This window comes from Felis catus, chromosome A1 (genome assembly GCF_018350175.1).
Source record: "Felis catus isolate Fca126 chromosome A1, F.catus_Fca126_mat1.0, whole genome shotgun sequence".
Lineage (NCBI taxonomy): Eukaryota > Metazoa > Chordata > Mammalia > Carnivora > Felidae > Felis > Felis catus.
Genome location: NC_058368.1, coordinates 239,107,589 through 239,135,229, shown reverse-complemented (window position 1 = coordinate 239,135,229; position 27,641 = coordinate 239,107,589). Strand labels below are relative to the sequence as shown.

At 51.3% G+C, this 27,641-nt stretch overlaps 1 protein-coding gene across 6 annotated transcripts in view; it reads left to right on the top strand.

Annotated features, from left to right (window-relative positions):
• AHRR (aryl-hydrocarbon receptor repressor) overlaps positions 1-27,641 on the top strand; it is a 96,972-nt gene that overhangs the window by 51,966 nt on the left and 17,365 nt on the right. For 3 of the 6 annotated variants that reach the window (XM_045039550.1, XM_045039541.1, XM_045039545.1), the window contains 3 exons: positions 22,983-23,072; positions 23,180-23,189; positions 23,413-23,498. The exons of 1 other annotated variant lie outside the window; for it this stretch is intronic. In XM_045039550.1, coding sequence (XP_044895485.1) covers positions 22,983-23,072; positions 23,180-23,189; positions 23,413-23,498 — 186 coding nt within the window. The remainder of the gene's footprint in view (positions 1-22,982; positions 23,073-23,179; positions 23,190-23,412; positions 23,499-27,641) is intronic. 2 more of the 6 variants (XM_045039553.1, XM_045039557.1) reach the window with 1 other exon arrangement.

Below are 27,641 nucleotides of genomic sequence, written 5' to 3'. Positions count from 1 at the left end.
CTCAGTTATCTATTCTAGTGTGAATTTTAGTAGTTTGCATCTTTCAAGGAATTGGCCTGTTTCCTCTACTTCATTGAATTTGTGGGTACAGAACTGTTCAAGGTTTCCCCATGTTGTCCTTTTAGAGTCTATGAGAGGTTCCGTAGCTATATATCCTTTCTATTTTCATTGGTAATTTGTGACTTCCATTTTTTTCTTAGTCAGTTGGGCTAGAAGCTTATTCATTTTATTGATTTTTTTTCAAAGACACAGCTATTGGCTTCATTGATTATTGCTCTGGACTGAATATTTATATCCTCCCCCCAATTAATATAATTCAAATTCATATTAGACCGGAAACCCGATGTGAAGGTGTTAGGGGTCAGAGCCTTTGGGAGGTGCTTAGGTCATGAGGGTGGAGCCTCATGCATGGGATTTATGCCTTATAAAAGGGGCCCGAGAGAGCACCCTTGTGCCTTCTGCCCTGTGCAGTTATAGCAAAAAGCCATCCATGAACCAGGAAGTGGGCCCACACTTGACTGCTGTCACTGGGTGAGGTGTTCTACAAGCATCAGTTACATCAGCTTGGTTGACAGTGTTTAAGTCTTTTATATCCACATTGATTTTCTGTCCGGTCTCAACCTGAGAGACAGTGTTAGCATCTTCTAATTTAACTGTGGACTTTTGTGTTTCTCCTTTCAGTTCTATCAGTTTTTGCTCTATGTGTTTGGGAGTTCTGTTGAGGGGTGCATACACATTTAGGATCATTACGTTTTTTTATGAATTGACCCTTCTATCATTACCATTATATAACATGCCTCTTTATTCCTGATTTTCCTTGCTCTGAAGTCTACTTTGTTTGATACTAATATAGCCACCTCAGCCTTCTTTTTTCTTTAAAGTTTATTTATTTACTTATTTTGAGAGAGAGAGAGAGAGAGAGAGAGAGAGAGAGAGAGAGCACACACACGCACTTGCACACATGAGCATGGAGAAGGGCAGAGAGAGAGGGAGGGGGAGGCTCCCAAGCAGGCTCCACGCTATCAGCACAGAGCCCAACACAGGGCTTGAACTCACGAACTGTAAGATCATGACCCGAGTCGAAATCAAGAGCCAGACACTTAACTGACTGAGCCACCCAGGCGCCCCAATCCTTCTTTTGATTAATGTTTGCCTGGCATATCTTGTTCCCTCCTTTCACTTTTAACTAGTTTATATTGATATATTTAAAGTGTGTGGTTTTCAGCCACTAGGTCTGTAATAATTTGCTGCAGCAGCAAAAGGAACTAATTCAGATTGAGCCCTGGACATTCCACATGTGTTGGGAGCCTTGGGTGTCACAGCCTCAAGGTGGTGCTTGTCTTCGGTCCTGTGTTGGCAGCGGCCGTGCAGGGGGCAGGTTTGGCCAGCAGGCCCGCTCCTTGAAAGCACGCTGCCCATGCCAGCTTGGCTCTCTGCGCAGGCTCTGCTGGTCTGCCTCTCCGGACGTGCTCCACACACGTACCCCTTGGACTGAGCCGGGACTGCGTCAGCTCACACACAGAGGTGAGCCCGGGTCCCTTCCCCGCCGTCTCCTCTGCAGGATTTCCTCCACACCTGCTTCCTCCTGGGACCCTCTTCCTGGTCCTCTGACTAGAACTCCTGTGTTTCTCTTAGAGCTTAGCTGCCACTGTCCGGTGGTGATTCTATGCATGAGCACATGGTCAGGGCAGAGAAGGGAGAGAAAATGGGGTACCGAGGACCAGGCCCCTGTTCCTCCCCGGTGGCAGATTTCCCTCGGGCACTTGCATGCACACAGGCATGCTCACCTGCCTTTTGGGCTTGTTGGTCTGAGGAGTGAGGTCTGTCCTCCCAGAGGGCACCGGGCTGGGGCACTGGCCTCCACGTGGGGCTGGGGCACCTCTCCTCCAGCTCCTGAGGACAACAGTGGCCCAAGCAGTGTGTGGTGGTGATGGCAGTTCAAGTTCATGACTGAATGCGGCTCAGACAACAGAAATGTACTCTTCATAGTTGTGGAGGCTGGGAGTCCGAAATCAGTGTCATTGGGCTGAAAGCAAGGTGTGGTGGGCGAGTTCTTTCAGATGCTCTAGGGGAGAGTGTGTCCCATGCCTCTGCTGACAGTCAGTCTTCCCTGTGTCTCTGTGTCCCTCTTATAAGGACACCAGTCATATTGGATTTGGGGCCACCCTAACCCAGAGTGACCTCACCTTAATTTATTAGAACTGCGAAGATTCCATTTCCAAATGAGGTTGCTTTGCAGTCCCTGTGTGCCCGTGTCTTTGGGAGCCGCTATTCAGCCCGTACAACCGTCCATTTTGCAGGGGACGTGCTTCAGGTGAGAGCACAGATTGGGACAGAAACTCAGGCCTCTCCTGACTCCGAGACCCCAGCCCTGAGCCAGGGCTCAGCTCCAACACGCCAGGGCCGCTTGGAGCCCTGAGGACTTACTTGATCCTCGACAGGCATACGAGACAGATGCTGTCATTGCCTCCCTTTACAGATGGGGAAACGGAGTAGTTCTGTAAGCTGCCCAGTGTCCCAACACTAGCAAGGACAGAGCCGGGACTGGCCCCCACTGCATCCCCTTGAGGGACTCCGTCTGAGCCAGGGTCCTATCCAGGTGGTCCTGTGGCCCTGGCAGGTGAGGGGCTGGTGTCAGAGCCAGAGGCCTGTCTTGCTGTCACCTGCAGAGCACTTTCAGGACTTTAGTTTCAGGCCTCAGAGCCTTTGGGGATGGCTAGACAGAGCGGTGTGCGTCAGGCTCAGGGACACAGTCACCGAGGCCTTCCGTTCCCACCGGCCAGACCAAAACAGGAACGTGGCAGGAGCGTGCCATGGCCCGTGGGGCTGGGTGCCTGAAGGACACTGGTTCTCACGGGCAAAACCAGCATCGCAGAGGGTTTCCTCCAAGCGTTTCACACAGAAACCAAGGGGCAGAGGACCCCAAGCATCTGACGCGTCAAAGGGAAGGCTGGCCGGGCCGAACCACAGCCGGGCGTGCACCCAGCCTCACAGTGCACCGAGGGGCCTCTCCGGGAAACCAGCCCTTATGTGAGGTCAGAGGCTATGTGCGCACGGGTCCTGGTGAAGCCTAGGTGTGGGGACACAGGACAGCCAGAAGGCAGTGTAGGCTGAGAGGCAGCGTGAGCGGCTGCTTGGGGGAGAAATGGGAATCGACTGCAAATGGGCCTAACTGGGTGAATTTAAAAGGAAAAGCTGTGTACCAGGGAGGCAGTACCTCCTTCGTAATTTTGCAAAGCCCTTGACAACTGAATGAGAGAGATAGCTGTGGAAGTCGTGTGCACAGTGGTGACCAGGCGCTGGACCCTGGACCCCTGTCCTCAAGAGGATTCTACAGTTAAAGGCAGGACACAACCAGCACGCCGGCCCCTCCGGTCAAAGAGACTCAGTGCGCGCACGTGGCCTACAGCCTTCCCACGCTGCACAAGAGGGTCGGGGTCTCCAAGTGTGGCGAGATGGGTGGTGGGGCTGCACACGGGGCACTGACCCTGGCGCAGCCCCTCTGTGGAGCCCAACAGCCTAGAGGAAGGACCCGAAGACGCCGATGTCGGGGCTTCCCCACCAGGACTCTGTCGTGTGTGTGGACGTCCTGGTGGCTGTCCCACACCGGCTTGTAAACTCCAGCACATGAGGGCCACAGACCCTTGAGACAAGAGGCTCGCTCAGGATTCAGCAGGAGAGGCAGCTCGGGTGACCCAGGGAAATAAACCAGCTGATGTCGGGCTCCTTGGGGAGAAGAGCAAAGACACAGTGTCCGTGAGATGGAAACAGGTGCCAACAAAGGGAATATTCTGAAGTTTGGGAAAGAGCTCAAGAATTACAAGTATGAGAGCAAACGTAGGAGCTGTACGAAGAGGGAGAGTTGACGCTGAAGGGTCACTTCAGTTTCTCCAAGAGGGAGAGGAAACTAGGTGGAGAATATCGTCCCCGAGGGCCCCATAGGCTCCAGTTCCAGAAAGATCGGGGGAGGAAGCCGTCAAGGAGGGTTTCCCAGAACCACGGGCTGGGTTTCCGGCCTGAAGGTCCCCCTGCGTGGCCAGCACGGTGGGTGGAAAGGACCAGCGTGTTCCGCCTTTCTGAGATTCCACGCCCCAGCACAAGAAAACCCCAAATGCTCCCAGAGAAAAGGAGCAGGTACCAAGAAAAGCAGTGAGCCTCAGGAGTCCAGGCCTCACCAGGAGCGCTGGAGCTGGAAGGCCTTGCGGAAGCGTGTGCAGAGGCAGGAGCAGGGTGATGTCCTGCTAGGCCCCACAGGCCTGCCACCTGCCGGGTTCGGAGGGTGAGGCGGAGAAGAGCAGCCTCAGACGGGCTGGGCCTGGAGAGTAGCTTCTCAGGAGGAGGGTCTCCTACTGGAACCAGGGCAGTGTGGAAACACAGGCGTGGAGCCTGGAGCCCAAGGCCCCACCATCAGCAGGGGAAGAGAGGAGACCGGACGGAAAGGCCTCTGCACGAGACAGAGCTGGGTACATGAGTCAGTGTGGGGGGCGCACAGCCGCCTGGCTCAGCTCATGGGTTTATGCACAGTTGGGACACGGCCACGCAAGGACAGCAGGGCTCGGAGCGGCTGCTCTGGGGTGGGCCTGGCGGGCCGGTTCTGACACAGGCTCTTAAATCTTGCCCACTCGACTTCTGTCCTTCGTCCCACCAAATTCTGTTGCATCAGAAATAAACCTGCTCCTGGCTTCCTTGTGGATCCTTGCTGCCGGGCGGATCTTCACCACCCTCTGGTCTCGTTTTAAACGTGCCTCCTGCAGACGTGTGTGGGGGTCCTTTCCCCACACTGTGTCCTGTCGCGGGTGCGTTTAGCCTCTGGGTACTGCAATCACCCTTATTTGGGGCTGCTTTGTGACGTCATATTTTGTCTTTCACACTCAGGGCTGTGGCTCCCTCCTCCCTTTCTCTCCAGGCTTCCATGAGCTTTCTTGTGCTAGTTTAAAAGTTACACATTCTGCCCTGTCTTTACGGGGATTGCCCTTAGAAAAGACCTGTTCAAGTTGGTTTTCTCTGATTCTTGGGCTCACGGCATGCTCTCAGGCCTCTGGTCTCCTGGACACTGCACGTCAACTCTTGTCTTGAAGTTGAATCCTGCCCGGCACGGGTCGTGTTCTTTGATCCTTGTGGCCTGGGTGTGTTTCTCTCTGGAGTGCTTCCCCTGCAGTGCGTCCACTGTGGGTCTGGCTATGACATGTCCCTGCGTCCACTGTGGGCCTCGCTGTGACATGTCCCTGCGTCCACTGTGGGTCTGGCTGTGACGTGTTCCTGCATCCACTGTGGGCCTCGCTGTGACATGTCCCTGCGTCCACTGTGGGTCTGGCTATGACATGTCCCTGCGTCCACTGTGGGCCTGGCTGTGACGTGTCCCTGCGTCCACTGTGGGCCTCGCTGTGACATGTCCCTGCGTCCACTGTGGGTCTGGCTGTGACATGACCCTGCGTCCACTGTGGGTCTGGCTGTGACATGACCCTGCGTCCACTGTGGGTCTGGCTGTGACATGACCCTGCGTCCACTGTGGGTCTGGCTGTGACATGTCCCTGCGTCCACTGTGGGTCTGGCTGTGACATGTCCCTGCGCCCACTGTGGGTCATGCTGTGACATGTCCCTACGTCCACTGTGGGTCCGGCTGTGACATGTCCCTGCATCCACTGCGGGTCTGGCTGTGACGTGACCCTGCGTCCACTGTGGGCCTGGCTGTGACATGTCCCTGCGTCCACTGTGGGCCTCGCTGTGACATGTCCCTGCGTCCACTGTGGGTCTGGCTGTGACGTGTTCCTGCATCCACTGTGGGCCTGGCTGTGACATGTCCCTGCATCCACTATGGGCCTGGCTGTGACATGTCCCTGCGTCTACTGTGGGCCTCGCTGTGACATGTCCCTGCGTCCACTGTGGGCCTCGCTGTGACATGTCCCTGCATCCACTGCGGGTCTGGCTGTGACGTGACCCTGCGTCCACTGTGGGCCTGGCTGTGACGTGTCCCTGCGTCCACTGTGGGCCTCGCTGTGACATGTCCCTGCGTCCACTGTGGGTCTGGCTGTGACATGACCCTGCGTCCACTGTGGGTCTGGCTGTGACATGACCCTGCATCCACTGTGGGTCTGGCTGTGACATGTCCCTGCGCCCACTGTGGGTCATGCTGTGACATGTCCCTGCGTCCACTGTGGGTCCGGCTGTGACATGTCCCTGCATCCACTGCGGGTCTGGCTGTGACGTGACCCTGTGTCCACTGTGGGCCTGGCTGTGACATGTCCCTGCGTCCACTATGGGTCCAGCTGTGACATGTCCCTGCGTCCACTGTGGGCCAGACTGTGACATGTCCCTGCATCCACTGCGGGTCTGGCTGTGACGTGACCCTGTGTCCACTGTGGGCCTGGCTGTGACATGTCCCTGCGTCCACTATGGGTCCAGCTGTGACATGTCCCTGCGTCCACTGTGGGCCAGACTGTGACATGTCCCTGCATCCACTGCGGGTCTGGCTGTGATGTGACCCTGCGTCCACTGTGGGCCTGGCTGTGACATGTCCCTGCGTCCACTATGGGTCCAGCTATGACATGTCCCTGCGTCCACTGTGGGCCTCGCTGTGACATGTCCCTGGGCCACTGTGGGTCTGGCTGTGACGTGTCCCTGCGTCCACTGTGGGCCTGGCTGTGACATGTCCCTATGTCTACTGTGGGCCTCACTGTGACATGTCCCTGCGTCTACTGTGGGTCTGGCTGTGACATGTCCCTGCATCCACTATGGGCCTGACTGTGACATGACCCTGTGTCTACTGTGGGCCTCGCTGTGACATATCCTTGCGTCCACTGTGGGTTGTGCTGTGACATGTCCCTGCGCCCACTGTGGGCCTGGCTGTGATGTGACCCTGCGCCCACTGTGGGCCTGGCTGTGACATGTCCCTGCGTCCACTGTGGGTCTGGCTGTGACGTGACCCTGCATCCACTGTGGGTCTGGCTGTGACGTGACCCTGCATCCACTGTGGGTCTGGCTGTGACGTGTCCCTGCGTCCACTGTGGGTCTGGCTGTGACATGTCCCTGCGTCCACTGTGGGTCTGGCTGTGACGTGACCCTGCGTCCACTGTGGATCTGGCTATGACGTGACCCTGCATCCACTGTGGGTCTGGCTGTGATGTGTCCCTGCATCCACTGTGGGTCATGCTGTGACATGTCCCTGCGTCCACTGTGGGTCTGGCTGTGACATGTCCCTGCATCCACTGTGGGTCTGGCTGTGATGTGACCCTGCGCCCACTGTGGGTCTGGCTGTGACATGACCCTGTGTCCACTGTGGGTTGTACTGTGACATGTCCCTGTGTCTACTGTGGGTTGTGCTGTGACATGACCCTGCGTCCACTGTGGGTCTGGCTGTGACGTGACCCTGCATCCACTGTGGGTGTGGCTGTGACATGTCCGTGCATCCACTGTGGGCCTGGCTGTGACATGTCCCTGCGTCCACTGTGGGTCGTGCTGTGACATGACCCTGTGTCCACTGTGGGTGGTGCTGTGACATGACCCTGTGTCCATTGTGGGTCTGGCTGTGACATGTCCCTGAGTCCACTGTGGGTCTGGCTGTGACATGTCCCTGCGTCCACTGTGGGCCTCGCTGTGACATGTCCCTGCGTCCACTGTGGGTCTGGCTGTGACATATCCCTGCGCCCACTGTGGGTTGTGCTGTGACATGTCCCTGTGTCTACTGTGGGCCTCACTGTGACATATCCCTGCGCCCACTGTGGGTTGTGCTGTGACATGTCCCTGTGTCTACTGTGGGACTCACTGTGACATGTCCCTGAGTCCACTGTGGGTCTGGCTGTGACATGTCCCTGCGTCCCCTGTGGGCCTGGCTGTGACATGTCCCTGAGTCCACTGTGGGTCTGGCTGTGACATGTCCCTGCGTCCACTGTGGGCCTGGCTGTGACATGTCCCTGTGTCCACTGTGGGTTGTGCTGTGACATGTCCCTGCATCCACTGTGGGTCTGGCTGTGACATGTCCCTGCATCCACTGTGGGTCTGGCTGTGACGTGACCCTGTGTCCACTGTGGGTCGTGCTGTGACATGTCCCTGCGCCACTGTGGGTCTGGCTGTGCTGGCTCCTTCCATCTGAGGTCTGTGGTCCTCAGTCTGGACATTTTATTTCTGTCTTCACGTCGGATAAAGCTCTTCTCCCCTATTGCTTTCATCTTCTAGAGCTGCTCTTATCCAGATGTTGGTACTTCCACAGCCGCCCTCCCATCTGCTGGTTTCTCTTCCACGTTCTGTTTGGTCTCCACCGCCCCCGCCCCCCTCCCGCCCGCTGCCCTTCAGGAGAGGGGGCTCCTCCCGGCCGACTGCTGGGTGCTGTCCATCACACCAGATCCCGGACTGGTTTATTTCTCTGGTTCCAGTTTCATGCCTACTATTTCCATTTGATTTGTTTGTAATGCTTCTTGTTTTATTCTGCTTATGTCTTTTCTTATTTCCCGAAATGTACTTTTTAAATTCACGCTCCTCTCTATCCTGAGCCCCCTGTGTTGCCCTGCATGCCTTGTCCCTGCTCTGCCGGGGATCTGTGTGCTGGGGCAGGCAAGGCCCAAGGAGGGGAGGGGATGCCGGCCCCCCTTGGGAGGGAGCCCCCACCTGGGCTGCTTCCTCCAGCTGGCCCTCTCCCTCTCACCCCTGCCTGCCCCACCAGGGAGGCGGTCCCTGGGCAGTGCGGGGAGGGACCACAGCAGAACAAGATCTCTTCCTTCCGCCTTTCTCTGACTGCCCCCAAGCCCCTGCCCGGGCTGCAGCCCCAGTCGCCTCCTCACCTCCTCATCCCAGCCCCAGATGGCCTTTCTGGGGCTCCTCCTTTTCTCCTCCTGGGCCTGATTTTGGGGAGGAGGAGTCAGGAAGCTCTGTGTCCATGTTTTATTGAACCAACTGCATGTGGGGATGTGGATGAAAGGGGTTGTGTTTAGGGTACGGAACTGCGGGCTGCAGCATGTCCTCAGGGGAGGGGTCCCAGCAGTTCCCGGGCACTCCTGGGGCCTCGGGATGGTGACTCATGCGGGGTACCGTCTGGGGGCCTGGCAGGAGCTACAGGGAGTGCTGGCATGGCACAGGGACTTCCCACCTCCAGGTCGTGGCTCTTCTAAAGAAAGACCTAGAAACTCACTGTCCCCCACATCGGACCTCAAGAGACACGGGAGCCTATCTCCCTCCGTGGCTCTTCTACTCTGCTGGCCTAGAGACTAGTCCCCAGACACACAGGCTGGGAAGAGCAGGCACAAAACCCCAGCAAACTCATGGCCAGGACTTGGGGTTGCCTGGTGCAGAAAGAGGGGCACGGTAGGAATTGGCTGGGAGGACAGGACAGGGCCTTCAGGCATGGGGGGAGAGCACAGTAGCTGGGGGTCCCAGCCCCGGCCCACCAAGAAGGACTGGGACACAGACAGAGGGACCCTGGGATTGGGGCCTGACTCCTTGGCCACCTCCCACCTGCTCAGGCCCGGCTCCCTCAAGCTGACAGGCTTAAGAGGGGCGAGTCTGTCTCTGACTGTTGAAGGGTGTAAGTGGGGTTACCGGGGCAGGAGCTGCTGTGGTTCTGGAGGCCCATGGCAGGTGACGGAGTGCGGGCTGCCCGGCCCTCGAGAGAGCCTCGCCTGTTTCTGTCTCCCTGCGGAGCAGTCTGCAGCACCGGCGGCTATGCCTCCTGGGTGTTCCTTTGGTCTTTCTCCTCCAAGGAATCTGCCTTTGATTGTCTTCTGTTGTGGCTGCTGAACCCAGTCTTCTGAAGCCCCTTTCAGTTTCTTTCAGGGGCTCACCAGACACGAATAAGCACGGAAAGCAGAGGCCTCACGCCAGGAGGGCAAGCTTGGCTCCCTGCCCCTCTAGTACAGCCCTCCACCTTACCTTCCTTACTGTCTATGGGCCCGTGCCCCACTGCCAGCCTGACGATATGCATGGGGTGTCCCAGGCTGACCTGAGGACCCTGCCCACAAGCTTGTGTCACTTCTCAACCTTGTCCTGCCCTGGCCCGTGAGGTTGTGCCTTCTGCCCATCCAGTGGCCTTCCTGCGGGGTCAGTGCATGGATCCTGGTCCCATCTCTGAGGATGGGTTGGGTGTCTGGGACTTGAGTGGGCCTGGCCTTTTTGTGGCTTTTAGGTCATCAGGATTCTCCACTGTGAACCATCCCCCCCACCATCTATTAGCCTGTGACCATCCACCATTTGTTCTCTGACTTTCCACCATGAATCCCCAACTGTCCACCATGAACCCCTGGCCATCTACCATGGACGCTCAACTGTCTACCATAAATCTCCAACTGTCTCTCATGAAGTCCTGACTGACCACCCTGAACCCCCAACCATCCACCATGAACCCCTGACCATCCACCATAAATCACCATAAATCCTGACCATCCACCGTGAACCCCTGACTATCCACCATGAACTTCTGACCATCCACCATGAACCTCTGACCATGCACCATGAACCCCTGACCGTCCACCATGAACCCCTGACTGTCCACCATAAATCCTGACCATCCACCATGAACCCCTGACTATCCACCATGAACCTCTGACCATCCACCATGAACCTCTGACCGTCCACCATGAACCCCTGACCATCCACCATGAACCCCTGACTGTCCACCATGAACCTCTGACCATGCACCATGAACCCCTGACCGTCCACCATGAACCCCTGACCGTCCACCATGAACCTCTGACCATCCACCATGAACCCCTGACCATCCACCATGAACCCCTGACTGTCTACCATAAATCCTGACCATCCACCATGAGTCTCTGACTATCCACCATGAACCCTGACCATCCACCTGGAACCCCTGACCATCCTAATAAACCTCTGACTATCCTCAGCCACTGAGTTGGGCTCACTGGGTCCCTCTCACTTAGTGACCATTGTGCTTACTCTGGTCCTGCTTGGTTGTAGGGTCTCCTAGGCTTAGACACATGTGTCCCAGGTCCTGCCCCCACTGAGCTCTGAGCCATTGAGTGGGTCTCCAGCAGGTGATTTCAGCACAAGGTGAGGAGACTGGGCCAGCCTCTGGTAGGGAAGCCCCATGGGAGGAGCATGGGCCATGCTTACTTAAGATGTCACGTGTTTTAACTCTTGTTCACGTTACCATTTCAATGTTTGAATCTGTGGAACACTGAGGAATTGCAGCCCTGAGCCATCATGTGGAGTTTTAATTACTCTGGGAGGAGCCAGCATTTGTGAGGACCTTCCAGGCAGCTCTGTGTCATCCTGGGTTCGTGCGGCAGCAGCTGAACCTCTGGGAACCTGAGAACCTTCCTGTCACCTGGATGCTGGAGTGCCTGTTCTGTCTCAGAGCATCCCTCCCCGGGCATGCTGGGGGATGGCCCACTGCCGGCTCAGGCTCACACCTGACTCCCCCCTCATGAGGAGGCTGCCAGCACCCTGCGGGTCTACAGGTTACCCTTGTAGCTCTCCCTCCTGCTGGTGGTGTTCTGCCTGGAGGGCTTTATCACCAAGCCACCTCAGGCCCCAGCACCACCCCTCCTTCCTGCTCTTCGGAAGTGGTGGGGGGGCAAAGTGGGGCAAAGCTGGATCAGGCTCTCCTGGGTGTAGAGCTGCCCACGTGTGAAGGAAAGTCTGGAACTTGTCCAAGGCAGGCTCTGACCCAGAAGGTCTGGAGTGACCCATGGTAGCCAGGCCAAGGCTGGTGGTCTAGAACATACTCGGAGAGTGAGGTCAGAGATTTCAGGGTCAGTGAGTGCAACCCTCCAGCCATCAGGACGCCTGCGAGGACAGGCCTGCTTCCTCCAGATGGACCCTCAGACTCATCAATAGCATTTATTTATTGATTGTCCCTAACTGGGCTGGCTTTTAATCAACCAAACTTCACGTTAAGATGTTTGTACTCAGGAAGTAGATCCCAGTTTTAAAATATAGGCTTTGTTCTCACTTTAGGAAATGATTTCAACACTTCTGGTATCAAATCACATGTCCTGCATTCTAATTATAGTACAGATTCTATGGATTCTAGTACAATATGGATTCTTTGCTCACTCTATGCTGGGCAGGGCTCGTTTAACCCTCATAGGTGGTCACTGCTGTCATTCACATTTTTCAGAGGAGGAGACTGAGGCCCAGAGAGGTTAATTAACTTGGCCAAGGTTGCACAGCTGAAAAGGCAGCACAAGGTTGAAGGGTCCGTGAAGAAGCAGCATGGTCCCAGAGAAGGGAAGACAGTGGATGCTGGACATGGCAGCCGGCACCTAGTTCTGGGCTCCACCCCCGCTGCTGCAGAGCGGTGGTTCTTGCTGAGAGCCCTGTCCCGGCACCTCCCCTCCCCCGGTTTCTGTGGTTCCCGTGGAAAGGAAGGCCCCGGGGAGCCCAGGGCAGCGGGTTACCCAGAGCCGGGCCCGGGTTAGAGCGAGGGAACGAGGGGTCAGCCAACTGCGTCTTTCAAGAACTGTTTTCAAGCACCGTTGCTGCTTCGTGGCAGAAATTCAAGGCTGAGTTTACTGTTTGTGGGATCTATAAACAGCCAGTCATTCCGCTCCCTCGCACGCACGCGGGCCCCATGGAGAGGCCGCGAGTGATCTGCCTCCAGCAAGGCCAGGCAGCTGCCTGGTGCCCGCTCGCTCGCGTGACTGGCGCGGGCTGGGCCTTGTGTTGTTGCCCCGTAGCCATGGCCGCGGCTCTCAGGGGAGTGCTTGGCTCCCCACGTCCCTTTATTCTAGGGAGGAGCGATGAGGGGCCGTTAGAATTGTTCCATTTTCCCTCGTTGTGTTCCTCTGCCGTGACCTTGACAGAACGATCTTTGAAGTACTTGCTGGCTGTTTTTTCTGCCGCGGGACTGGACGAGATCAGGATATGCAACGGGTTTGCCAAGGGAAGTCCCGGGCTTTTCGCACGTTTTTGCCTTTTTCCCCACAGAGGGGCTGTGGGCGGCAGGGCCAGCAGCGTGGGAGGCGCGGGCACCCGGGGCCCTCACCTGCCATGACCCCTGCTGCCCCCTGAGTTGCAGGTGCACGTTTCGTGACTTTCAGTAATTGAATAGAGATGTGACTTTTTTGCCCCTTAAAAAAAGTTCAGTCTTAAGTTTGGGACCAAATCCTTTTTTCCACTTGGAAAAGTGACCTCATTTTCCATGTACCATGTTTGAGAAAACACAAAACTCTTGTAGGATTAAAAAGAGACCGGGAGAAAACAAACGTTGGCGATGCATATTTGAAAGATGGTCCCACATGTGTAAAAGTATTTGGCATGATGCTTCTGGACCAGAACGTCAATCCGATATTGAATCCATATGACTCGGCAAACGGCATTTTATGGTCCTTTTTCTTTTTTAAAAAATTTCTGCCTTGTGAGTTAAAATTAAGGTTGTTTTTGGTTGTGACTAATCTTATAAAATCTTTTTTAAGAAGGCGTTTTATATACTCGAGCCTTGAGCCGTCGTTCGGTCTTTGAACCGTTGCTAGCACGACAGGCTCAGTGTGCAGCAGCCTCCCCTCGGGGGAGCCGTTCAGGGAGATGGCCGAGCAGCGGGCGCTCCAGGAGGGGCTGGGGCCGAGGGCCACGCACCCCCCGCCGCCAGACCCCTCAGAGGTCACCGCTGCCAGCAGCACATGGCAGTTGGTCTGACTGCCCGCCCGTTGAGCACGTCACCCGACCTCAGGGTAGTGGCAACAGCAAATAGTCACTCTGATAGTCTATCAGCACGATCGATGGTCTTCCAACCAGCCGTCCGTGGACCCCAGTGTGGCCCCACCTACCTCCGTCCGAGTCCCAGGGGTAGGACGGCAGGGGCTTCGTGGTTGGCTGCTCCCATCCTGGGAGGCTGCGCCAGCACCGGTGGGTGCGATCCGCTGTGGCGGCAGCGCCCTGACTTACCCAAGTGTCCCCGTCACTGCGTGGGAAGTGGGTGGTACCAGCCCGTTCTCCCTGCCCCGCCACCCTGAAACCCACCAGCCCCCGTGGGCTCCAGCCCCCAGGGCCTCGGCTAAGCGTGGGGCAGGAGGGAGGCCAGGTCACGTCCAGGCAGAAAGGGGCCCAGCTCTTTGGTGGTGAGTGCCAGGTGCCAGGTGCCCTCACTCCTCTTAGCCAGGCCCCCACCCCGTAGGCTGGCAGTGTGTTTAATGTCGTCACATGCCTCCACACTTCTTTTGTCTCAGGCAGTGAAGGCAGGTCTTTTGATAAATGATGTAAACAGACAAATTCCAAATGTTCATAGGTGCCTCCCCCAAAACACTGTGTGTCCAAGAACAGAGGCATTGGGCAGGGCATTAGGCAGGCGCATATATATATATATATGTATATATATATATATATATTTTTTTTTTAATTTTTTAGAGAGAGAGAGAGAGCATGGATGGAGGTTGTGGGGAGGGGCACAGGGAGAGAGAAAGAGAGAGAGATCTTAAGCAGGCCCCACATTCAGTGCGGAGCTTGGACATGGGGCTCGATCCCACAACCCTGGGATCATGACCTGAGCCAAAATCAAGAGTTAGACACTCAACTGACTGAGCCCCCCAGGCGCCTGATTTAGGCGTATTTACAAACTCTCAAATAGCCCCCTAGGATGAGAGCCAGGCAGATCCTGGACTTTCCATTCACCACTCAAAGGTGTTAGGATATGTGGGACCACACACTTCTGTCTGGAGCTGGACATTTATTCAAATGACAACGCAGTTTGATTCTTAGAGGTGTTTTGGTGGACACCTATGTTGTATGAGGTCAATTTCCTGTTCCTCAGAAGTACGTTGGGGTTCAGGGGCGGGGGGCTTTGCAAGGACCATTTAAGTCCGTGGCCACGGCTGCAGGGCTACGTGAGATGGGGATTTCTTGCCCAGAAAATTCAGCACAAAAGCTGAGTCCTTTGCAGAGTCATCGCCCCAGTGTGTGTGCCTCTGCGTCAGAAAATTGTCCAAAACTTTGAAACTTCCAAGTCACAGAGGAGCCAGGCCACTCCAGGGTTGTCTGGAGGGGGTCATTTCGCAGCAGAAATCCTATCCTGACTGCCTGTGGGCACCTAGCTTCTCGGGCGCATTTGGGGCTGGTTTTGACGTTTTACCGCATCTCTCTCGAAGAGCTCTGACAAGTGTGTTTTACATTTTCCTGAGTGCTGTCACTTCCCTTTTTGAAATACTTTGGCGGCTGGATGTGTGGCTTTGTAGCGGAGCAGGCTCTGTGTGAAGCTGGAAGGCTTGGTCCTTTGCCCTGAGGGTTTTCCTGGGACCTTCATGTGACATCGTCCCATCACCAGAACACGGCAGAACACACTAGCTCTGGTTGGCAGGTGCATTTTTCCTACACCTCTACCCCCAACACAGAAAACACACATCTGAGGCAAGAGTCACATTGTACCTGAATGAAGTAGGCGGAAAACCTACAACGGTGTTATCTGAAAACAAAGTAAAGACAAGGCATCACCCAGAAGAAGACACACTCTGTGGACAGGTTCTGCGTGGCTCCACGAGACGGAGGCCTGACTGCAGCGCCGTGGAGGATCATGATGTTGGGGGACTCTGGCTGGTTCCATCCTCTGCCGTGCAATAGCTACATTCCTGCAGGAGCAGGAGCGGGGAGCAGGGAGGCTCCCCAGAACCCAGCTTCTGCCCTGTGGCAGCTGGGAGGGAGCTGTTCGTGGGTACATGTGATGTTACTCTGAACAGAGTCAGTCACACTGGTGAGAGGGAGCGGAGCTAGGGGTGGGGGTGTCTGATCCACTCGTTTCTACAAGCAAGTTTTAGCGAACCTGAATACAGAAAACCAAGTTCCAGAGCACGGAACGGAAGGGGAGAGGGTCGCGGCTAATTCTGTGAGGTCAGAAAACCGTGCACTGAAGCCTGATGGAGGGCACAAAGGAGAAACGAACTCACCTCGTCGAGACACTACATGAAAGAACTCTAAATAAAGCAACAGCGAGTTGACTCTGTCTGCAGCAGAAGGAGCGAGCCACGGTGGCCATGGGAATAAGGTGATTCTCCATGTCGGGAGCCACTGTGAGCTCATCAACCTGGTAACCCTGAAGGGGCAAACACCACCTTGAAGATGATTCTCCAGCCCTGACGGACAGACGGACAAACACAAAGCACGATAACAAAAGCTTCACAAAGCACCATTTATTGAAAAGCTCGTTCTGTCCCAGTGGTTCCGGTGACACCTGCTTCCTATGCCACATTTCCGTCTAAGCTGGGGCCTGTTTCTGGACTCGCCATGCAGTCCACTGACTGGTCACTGACACCAGCACCAGCCGTCGTGACTACAGAGGTCGGCCCCACATTTCGGTGTGTGAATGAGACAGCCCTCCCTCCTCACTTTTCCTGTCTTTTGTAGCTATGACTGCACATTTCCTGCCTGCACGTAGCATCGACTCGCCTGCTCCCAAAACAGGGTGGCAGTCTGTTGGGGGGTTCACTTGGGCAGAACGGGCATTTTTGCAATGCTGAATTGCCTTGTCCAGGAACAAAGGATGTCTTTCCATCTGTTCAAATATAATTTTGTGTCTTGAGAAGTTTTAAAGCTTTCTGCCCCTGTGTTTTACACTTTCTTGTTAAGTTTATTTATCAAGTAATGGATCTTCTTTAATGTGTTTGTAAATGGGGTTTTATCTATCATCAGATCCTCTAATTTGGTTATTTTTCTAGTATGTAAAGATTATTGAATATGGTATCTAATTTTATATACTGCTTCCTTACTTAATTTTTTTTAATTTTTTTAATGTTTTAACTTGTTTTATTTTTTAATTTTTTTTTAATTTACATCCAAATTAGTTAGCACATAGGGCAACAGTGATTTCAGGAGGAGATTCCTTAGTGCCCCTTGCCCATTTAGCCCAACCCCCCTCCCACAACCCCTCTAGTAACCCTGTTTGTTCTCCATATTTACGAGTCTCTTCTGTTTTGTCCCCCTCCCTGTTTTTATATTATTTTTGTTTCCCTTCTCTTATGTTCATCTGTTTTGTCTCTTAAAGCCCTCATATGAGTGAAGTCATATGATTTTTGTCTTTCTCTGACTAATTTCACTTAGCCTAATACCCTCCAGTTCCATCCACGTAGTTGCAAATGGCAAGATTTCATTCTTTTTGATTGCTGAGTAATATTCCATTGTATATATGCCACATCTTCTTTATCCATTCATCCATCGATGGACATTTGAGTTCTTTCCATACTTTGGCTATTGTTGAGAGTGCTGCTATAAACATGTGCATGTGTCCCTTCGAAACACCACACCTATATCCCATGGGTAAATGCCTAGTAGTGCCATTGCTGCGTCGTAGGGTAGTTCTATTTTTAGTTTTTCGAGGAACCTCCATACTGTTTTTCAGAGTGGCTACACCAGCTTGCATTCCCACCAACAATGCAAAAGAGATCCTCTCTCCCTGCATCCTCGCCAACATCTGTTGTTGCCTGAGTTGTTAACGTGAGCCATTCTGACAGGTGTGAGGTGGTATCTCATTGTGGTTTTGATTTGTATTTCCCTGATGTTGAGTGATGTTGAGCATTTTTTCATGTGTCGGTTGGCCATCTGGATGTCTTCTTTGGAGAAGTGTCTATTCATGTCTTTTGCCCATCTTTTTTTTTTTTTTTTTAGTTATTTTATCATTGGCTTTCTAGGAGTTTCCAGATATCCAGTGATAGCATCTGTAGACAGTCATTTTACTTTGCCCAGTTCTTATGCCTCCTGTTGGTTTCTCGTCTCGCTATAACAGCTAACACTTCCATCTGATGGTGGTCACTGTAGGATAGGACTCAGCCAACATTTTCTTAAAAGGCCAGATGCTAAATATTTTCAGCTTTGTGGGTCATACAGTTGCACCCACTCGGCTCCACTGTTACAGTGCAAGAGTGGCCACAAACAATAAGTAATGAATGAGTGTGTCTGTGTTCCAGTAAAAGTTTATTCCCAAAACCAAGTGCCAGGCCATAACTGGGACTGTAGTTTGCACACGCTGGAATGGGAGATCATGGATATCCTTGTGTTGCATCCTGGTATTATTGGAAACACCTAGAATATTTCCCCACTAAGTAAGTTGGTGACTTAGAAATAACACGCACCCACATAAGCACTATCATGTTAAGAATGTGCCTATAATTCCTATTTTCTTAAGAGTTTTTATAGAGAATAAATGTTGAATTTTGTGGAAAGCTTTTTTACCATCTGTGGAGATAATTATAAGACTATCCCCGGTAGATCTATAAATGTGTATTAAGCTAATGGGTTTCCTAATGTTGAGTCAACCTTGCATTCCTGGAATAAGTTCACTTGGTCATGTGTATTGTGTTTCCTTAATGTGAAATTGGAATCTGTTTGCTAATATTTTATTTGTACATTCTCATCAATAACTAAAGGTCTGTAATTTTATTTTTATTGTACTTTTCTTTGATCAGAGTTAAGTGTCAGTGTTACACTTCTGAAAATAAGTGGAAAAATTCCCTGACTTTCTATGCTCTGGGACAATTTATGGGGCATTGATGCGATCAGATCTTTAAGACTTGGTGGTTACATGTTAAAGCCATCTGTGGGCTGGATCCTTGGTAACTTCCTCTGTGTCTTCTAGAGAAATCAGTCAGGTAAGGTTTCTGTCTCTAATGGATACATTGTATTTTCCTAGGGAAACATACACTTATTTAGGGTTTCAAATTTATTTGTGACTTTCTCCTACTTTCATTTAATGTGGTTCCCTCTGCCACCACCAGGGAACTGCTTTCTGGTGTTTATCCCATTGCTTTGTTTGGGCTGCCCCTGGGCTCCCTATAAATAGATGCACAGGCCCCATGGTCAGCAGGGTGCTCTTTTTCTCTGTGTGATAGCCCTCATGTGGGGCTGGTAGCTGCTGGGTTATTTCCAGAGTGTGACGGTTGGGAAGGAGGCCGCTATGAACATTCTTGTTAGGGTGTTTTTGTGAGCACACCCATCTCACTTGGGTAAGCACTGAGTGGAATTTCTGGTCATGGGGAGAGTGCATGTTCATGTTTATGAGGAACCTCAAAACCATTTCCCAACGTGATTGTCACATTTTACGTTCTTACTGGTGATGGTTCATATCCTCACCAACATTTCGTGTTGTCTGTTTTTTTGACTGTAGCCATCCCAGTGTTTGTGAAATGGTATCTTAATGTGATGTTTATCTGCATTTCCCTGATGACTAATGATGTTGACACATTTTCATCATAGACAGGCCTTTCTTCCATCTCCCTAGGAAAGTATCTGTTCAAGTCTTTTGCCCATTTAAAAAAATTGGGTCGTTCATCTTTTTGCTATCCATTTATGAATTTTATATATTCTGAATGAGGTCCTTGGTCAATGTGCTGCGAATACTGTTTTCGTGCCCTGTGGCTTGTCTCTACATTTTTAAATTGTGTCTTTTAATAAAGTCCAGTTTATCAAGTTTTTCCATGAAGGGCTAGTGTTTTTGTGTCCTATCCAAATCTGCCTATTCCAGACTCATGAAGACATTTTGTTTTCTTCTAGAAACCTTATGATGATGAGGTTTTATCTTTAGGCCTAAGCTATGTCTTGAATTAATTTCTGTGGAATTAGATAGGAGTCCGTGTTCATTTTTTCCATACGGACAACCAGCTGTCCCAGACACATTAATGCCATGTTGTCCTGGCTACCACAGCTCTATGCTAAGTCACGAAGTCAGTGTAAGTTCTGAGATTTTGTTCTTCTTTAACATTGTTGCTTTGGCAAATATGGGCCCTTTGCACATATAGAATTTAGAATCAGCTTGACAATTTCTGCAAAGGGAAGAAAACCCTCCTGAGATTGTGATTGGGATCACATCACACCATAGACCGATTTTAGAGAGTGGGCTCTCTAAACCATGTGGAATCTTCCAGTGCAGGAGCATGGCATATCTCCTGGATTATTCAGGTCTTGTACATCTTTTATTAGATTTATTCCTAGGCATTTTATGGGTTTTTTTTGGTTTAAAAAAATTTTCTTAATGTTTATTTATTATTGAGAAACAGAGAGAGACAGAGCATGAGCAAGGGAGGGGCAGAGAGTGGAGGAGACACAGAATCCGAAACAGGCTCCAGGCTCTGAACTGTTAGCACTGAGCCCAACACGGGGCTTGAACCCACAAACCACTAGATCATGACCTGAGCCGAAGTCAGATGCTTAACCGACTGAGCCACCCAGGTGCCCCATGTTTTGTTTGTTTGTTTGTTTGTTTTATCTAGGTCTGGAGTTTTCTTTGTGGGAAGGTTTGTTGTTGTTGTTGTTTTCAAGTAGGCTCCATGCCCAGTGTGGAGCCCAATGAGGGGCTCAAACTCACAACCTTGAGATCAAGACCTGAGCTGATGGACGCGTGGGTGGATTAGTCAGTTAGCATCCAACCTAGGCTCAGGTCATGATCTCGTGGTTTGTGAGTTCAAGCCCTGCGTCAGGCTCTCTACTCTCAGTGCAGAGCCCACTTCAAATCCTCTGTCCCCCTCTCTCTCTGCCCCTCCTCCCTCTCAAAAGTGAATAAACATTAAAAAAAAAAAAAAAAGAAATTTGAATTTGTTACAAAAAGAAAAGACCTGAGCCGAGATCAAGAGTAGGATGCTTAACTGACTGAGCCACTCAGGTGCCTGGCTGTGTCATGATTGTAAATCCCTGGTGTCAGTAACTTGTATTTTTCTTGATAAAATTTGCTAAGGGTATATCAAATTTATTGATCTTGTATTGATCTTTTATCAATCTTTTCGAAGAACCAAATTTGACTTTGTTGATGATGTTCATTATTTGACAATTTTAAACAATATCATTGACTTTTTCACTCTTGTTTTTTTCTTTCTTCCATTGACGTTGGATTTAATTGGCTCTTTTACTCTAGTTTCCTAAGGAGAAACTACACTCTCTTCCTTTCATAGCTCACTAGGATTTAGTACTCTCTTTTCTGCCAATATGTCTCTGCAAGTTACCAGCTCCCTGTGGTCTCATCAGGACAAGGGCATGGATTTGTGTAGTGTCACTTTTCTTGTTGTTTTCCATCATTTATAAGCGAGGGTATTTGGGGTTAGGTGGCTGCTGCTGTCCTCGGATGCCTAGAGATCTTCAATATTAGCAGTTTAAAAGCTCTTGGGAATTGATATTTATAAACCCTGATAGAAAAATTAGCCAATGATATGCATGAGCAGTTTGCCAAGCAAGAACTACAGGCTAACAGTGAGTGTGTGGAATCTCATCAATATCCATCCCATTAATAATCAAAGAAATGAAAATTATAGTAAATAGTACAATAATTTATCACTTAACAAATTAGCAAAAATTTAAAAAGAAAAAATATCCTACATGATCAAGAATTAAGGGAAATGAGTATTGTGAGATACTGCCAATAACTACAAACTTCATAGAAGTTAAAGTCTCTAAATGTCTGTATTTTAAAGATACAAATTGAAATATTTATGAACTCCACTGCCCGGATGCCCTCCCTCACCTCCAGCTTCTGCACTGGCCGAGTAGAGTTGCAACCTCCTGCTGCATGGAGGTGATGTAGAATTGAATGAGACATTCCATGTAGGGTACCCAATACTCACGTGCACCGTGTGAGCTAGCTTTTCTTTTTTTAAATTTTTTTAATGTTTATTTCCTTTTGAGAGAGAGACAGAGACAGAGTGCGAGCCGGGGAGGGGCAGAGAGAGAGGGAGACACAGAATCCGAAGCAGGCTCCAGGCTCTGAGCTGTCAGCACAGAGCCTGATGCAGGGCTCGAACTCAGGAACCATGAGATCATGACCTGAGCCAGTCGGACGCTTCACCGACTGAGCCACCCAGGTGCCCCCAGCTATCATTTTCTTTATCGTAATGATGATGATGGTGAGCAGGAAGAAGATAGACAGATAGATAGATAGATAGATAGAGGATAGATGAAATGCTCACTGATCATGTAAATCGGTGGCTGTGTTCTCTTGTGCATCTTCACTACTGGTGATTCTGGGAAATCACTGCAGGGCGGAGCTACAAAGCTTGCTTTTTGAATAAAGATTTGAAGTCAGGCACAGCGTAGCCACATGCCGCACTTTTCTACATACATGCACGCACAGCAAATAATTATGGATATAACTGATTTAATAATCATAAAAATATTGTGAATAGCAGACACTAACAAATTTAAAATGAAGAGGAAGATATTTTAAGATGCTCTAATTGATAAAGAAAAAATTAAAAACCTGGATACACTAACAACCATTACATAAACTGACATGGTGCTAAAACCCTCCCCTTTTCACTTGCTGTCTCCCATCATCCCCAAGCTGAATGCTCTTGGAAGTGAAACCAAACTTTCAAGGTGCACGTTATCCTTGCCTTCAATAAGTAGGCCCAGGAAATGGAAAAGAGGGAGAGGGGCCTGACTCGTATCTAGTGATCCTGACACCAAAATCAGGAGGCATGCTCGTGGGCCAGCTTTTCCTTAAATACGGATGAGCGTCTCCGCAGCAAAGTGAGTTACTTCCAAGAGCATATTAGAAGCGACGATAAGGCTTATCCTGTAATATGCAAGAATGATTCATCATCAGGGACCTATCATGAAATTCTCCACATCAATAGACTAAAGAAATGTTATGTTATTGTTTCAGTAGATGTAGAAATAGCACTTGATGGAGTTCGATATTTATTCATGATAAAAACACTTAGGAAAACCAGAACATAGTCTGGAAGAAAGTGCGTGAACAGGGACAGTCCATATAGTGAAGTGAGGCTCCTGTTTTGTTTCAGGTACTGCTGGGAGCCTCATCTCTCCATGATGATATTTGTATTTTGTACAAGATGAGTTTTATAATCATTAGAAAAAGAAGAACACAGTGTTGAGGCTTATAAACCATGATGAAGCGCCCCTGTCATCTGCACACTTGGGACCTATTGCAAAACGGCCATAAATAAACAAATAAATAAATCAACAGTGGGTGTTTCTGGAGGTTATAAATACAGACCACGGACCAGGAGAAATGGTCGAAAATGCAGCAGAGACAATGCTTGCGCTTTCTCATTGTGAAGGTTCTGAGAATGTGGGCAGGAGCCAACTCAAGTTCTTGTTTCTTCTAGTCTCTCGATGGCTTTGCCCTGGTTGTGAGTGCAGAAGGCATGATATTTTACGCGTCAGCAACGATCGTGGACTATCTGGGCTTCCACCAGGTAAACACAGCTCTCCAGCCTGCGGCGTGGCGGGTCCCACTGTTTGCACACGCTTACTGTCTTCCAGCCTCACACACCTGTAAAACCAGGCTTTTCTTATCACGCAGGTTTTATTAGGTAAGGATTTCCACATCCCAGCGCGGTCTAGGGCTCGAGGTCACAAGAGAGATGTAATGGTGTCCAGGGTGTCACAACTGTATTGGGCACTGACCTCTGCTGGCCGCGACCTTGCCACAGCATCACTGTCTGAAACCCCAGAGATGGGGCACATTCGGGAAATAACGTGTTCTGGAAATGCCCTTATTGATGTCCAGGTAATTCATTTGGTCTGTTGCCACAGGCCTGCCCAGGCTGAATGATTCCAGACATTGGGGCAAGGCTCTGGGGTTGAGACCCACCAAACGCTGGATCCTCCTCCAAGAAAAGGTACAATAAAAAATAAAAAAAAAAAAACACCCATGGCCCAGGGAGGGAAAAGGAAACTTCAGGGCCTGGCCTCTGGGAAGGAAAGGAGGTCGCTCATGAGAAATCCAAAGTTTGAGCTTCAAGTCCAAATCGAAATTCATACTTAAAAAAAAAATTTTAATGCTTATTTATATTTGAGAGAGACAGACAGACAGACAGACAACAGAGCATGAGCAGGGGAGGGGCAGAATCCGAAGCTGGCTCCAGGCTGTGAGCTGTCAGCACAGAGCCCGATGCGGGGCTAGAACTCACAAACCGTGACATCATGACCTGGGGCAAAGTCAGACGCTCAACCAATGGAGCCACGCAGGCGCCCCGAAATTTACACTCTTGTGTAGCTCAGAGCCCCAGGTCAGAGCCAGTGGTGGACAGATGAGAACGTGGGGCACCAGGAAGCAGAAACATGACCTTAGCTGCAGGGCCACAGCCGTCCCCAAAAAGATGTCCCCTCTGAAGAGGGCTTCTTCGTGCAAAATTATAAACACACTCCATGCAATATACAAACAGGCAGATTGGAGAAAGAACAAAACAGAACTTTGAAAAGTGAGGTATACAGTGTATCTGTCTGTCAGGGTCCTACCTGGAGACAGAAACTGTGAAGTGATCTGACTGGCTTAATATAAAGAATTAATGTGAGTTTCGTATAAAGAATCATTAACAGGGGCGCCTGGGTGGCGCAGTCGGTTAAGCGTCCGACTTCAGCCAGGTCACGATCTCGCGGTCCGTGAGTTCGAGCCCCGTGTCAGGCTCTGGGCTGATGGCTCAGAGCCTGGAGCCTGTTTCCGATTCTGTGTCTCCCTCTCTCTCTGCCCCTCCCCCGTTCATGCTCTGTCTCTCTCTGTCCCAAAAATAAATAAACGTTGGAAAAAAAAAAAAAGAATCATTAACACAGGATCCTAAGGGGGTACAGCCGTAGACAGAGACACAGCGAGCGGAGGGGCCACAGGGCCCACAGGAGGCTGGGCACCCCAGCAAGGAGCACATTCTGGAGACACCCTCATGGGTGAGGGTGAGGCCATGGCTCCTGGGTGGTGGAGAGGTCACCGAGGTGCCCCAGGCCAGGGCTAGCCAGCAGGAAATGCCCACTGGGATGCTGGCCAGACTCTGGGGGAGGCTACCTGCAGGCGGACCTGGCCTGGGTGTGGTCTCAAAGGACCCAACCTCCCTCCTGCAGTGCCCAGAGCACCTTCGCCAGCGGAGGGGAAATGTGTGCAGGATCCGGGATCAGAGCCAAGTGACGAAAGGAGCTGAGAGGCAGTACATGGAATTAGAAACAAAGATCCCACAGGACGGGCGGAAAAGCAAGGGGATGCCCAGAAGCAAAGGGCGGTGGAAGCCAAGACCTGAGAATGGGGGTCCCTGACACATGAAAATTCAAGTCTGCCTGAGGCCCCTGAGGCTGCTCGGAGCATTTGATGTAATTTCCATGAAGACTGTCACTTTGAATCATTCCCAAAACTGAAGTGTCTGTCACTGCACAGATGACTCCGAGAAGTGTCTCGTCTTACACACGCCTCTACATTTGCTTTCCTGCCACCTGAACCTGGGACCGATGGCTGCCACTGACCAGGCCTCTCCCTGCCGCTGGCCCCGGGACAATCTTTGGACAGACAACGTGCACACACCCACTCTTCCACAGGGCAGCCGCTGGTGACAGCCGACCCTGTGGCCTGGACTGGCCCCTGCAGCACGTGGAGGTGTGGCTCCGGCAAGGACCCCACACACAGGGCCACCGCGTGGCAAGTGGACAAAATGCCGTGGGTGTGATCTCCAGGAGGTGCTTCTGGGGCTGCCCTGCACACCATGGGGACAAGCCTTGGCTCCTCTCTCTCTGAGCCTCCTTTTCTTCTTCCATGTGCAGGGCACGGGGCATTGGCACCTGGTGACACTCGGCAAGGGGGGAGGCGTCCCCACCACGAGCCACGCCTCAGGGAGGTGGCCCGTGGTTCTTCTCCCACTGGCTGCTCCTGGCAGTGGGTGACAACTGGGCTCCATCACTGTGTCCTTGTGTGCACCTCCACCTCCTGAAGAGGTGTTGGGCAGGTTGCGGGGCAGGTGTTGGGGGATGTGAAGTGGGGGGAATGCATCACCCGCCCCAGACACATGAGCACCTGGATGGCCAGCTGAGGCCCTTCCTCCCCTCTTTAGCCCTCCCACGTGTGCTCTCAAGGTTGCTGTGCTCGCACAGCTCTCTGGCCTCAGGGCCCCCTCGTGCAGCTTGGAGCTCAGGGACCCACAGATGGCCAGCACCAGGCTGCGGACACGACGTGATTCCAGCCCCCAAATGGCAAACTCTCTTTGTCTCTTCGATTGCGTGTGCGGGGTCTGATTCTAGAAAAACGTGGTCTGGGCTGCCTTTTCCATGCTCAGAACTCAACTTCAGTCCCTATCACTGTCTGCTGAGTTGCCCTGCAAATTCTCCAGACACATCCAGAACTGCCTACCTTTAGCCATAATCCGGGAGGTGGCTTTGGTGATGTGCAAGTGTCCTGAGGCGAGGCTTTGGTCCCAGGTCTGAACGTGCTCACTAGAGTCTGTTTTTTGGAGCTTGGTTATTCTGCAAGTGCTGGATGTAAAATAAAATTTTGCCTTCTATTATAAAGAAATTGTTTCCAAATGCCATTAAATCAGGCATTGCCTCTATTTATGTAAAACATGTTGAGAAAATATCAGAACAGTTTTGTGCTGTCATGAGCTCCTTGTGCAAAATACTTAGCAGAAGTCAGGAACCAATTATTTCAGTATCTTCAGGTTCAGCAGTCATTTTGATGAACAGCTAGGTTTTAGATGCATGTTTTAGTTGCCGTTGACATTTATTGATTCAAGAAGGGGTCCATTCTCCCCCAGGCTGGCAGCTGGGGGAGAGCTGTCCCCGTTTGAACCAGGGCAAGGGCATGGGCGCAGTTGGGAATTCCACAGGCTAGGTAACAGGTGCGTGTGCAATTTGCACAAAAGGATGAGGGCCGCGGGGATCGGGCTGTAAAAACTGGTCATGACTTTATTCTTAACTCCAGAAACGGTAGTTTAGAGCTAAAATAAGGCTGGCTTTAATTGACCAAAGCTGTGTCTGTTTTTCCACATTTTTTTTTTTTTGAGAGAGAGAGAGAGAGAAAGAGAGAGAGAGCGCATGTGCAGAAGCACATGCATGCATGTGCGGGGGGGGGGGGGGGGGCAGCGGGGCAGAGAGAGAATCCCAGGCAGGCTCCGCACTGTCAGTGTAGAGCCCGATGTGGGGCTTGAACTTAAGAACCACAAGATCGTGACCTGAGCCAAAATCAAGAGTCAGACGCTTAACCGACTGAGCCACCCAGGCGTCCCTGTTTATACATTATTTGAATACTTATTCTACTGATCTCTCCACCACTTGTCACTGACCCCGCTTGGTAGGGAGCAGACTCCGGGAGATTAAGGGAGACTAAGACCAGTCAGATATGTCACAGTAGTTATTATACCCTTGTTGCCCAACCTAGAAAGTGTCCACATTGGCTATGTCTTTCAATTTGCCTGAGTCAGAAACGTCTCTTCCGGTTTTATCATGCCCTCGCCATTGGTCTCTCTCTTGTTTTGGTTAAGCCACAGAACCCCTCTTACATGTTAATCCCACACATCCTTTCCATTAATTAACTCAGGTGTGGGGAGACATGAACAGGGCGTCCAAGGACGCAACCTTCTGGGATTCTACAAAGCGTGGGGTCACCCACCAAAGCTCGCGAGAGAATGACCGAAAGACAGTGCCTGTTACAAACTTCCCATGGGAACTACGACTGCCCAGTGCTCGGAGGTCAGTGGTCTTTTCCATTCATCAGACTGTAGAGGGGAAGCTGCCATCCATTTGCAGCAGGAGGAAGAATATAGAATTCGCAGTAATGAGTCAACGAAGTGGTATTTAGTACCTCACACAGAAAATATAAAACATTATTTACAGAAATTAAAGAACCAGATAAACAGAACGACATGCCATATCCGTGAATCAGAGGACTCCAATTATCATTATAAAGATGTCAGATCATGTTACAGAGGTAATGACATTATCATAAAAACTAAGCAGCTCTTCTAGGTAGAGATAGATGTGCTTTTGGGAATGCAGAAAGTTGGGAGTCTCCA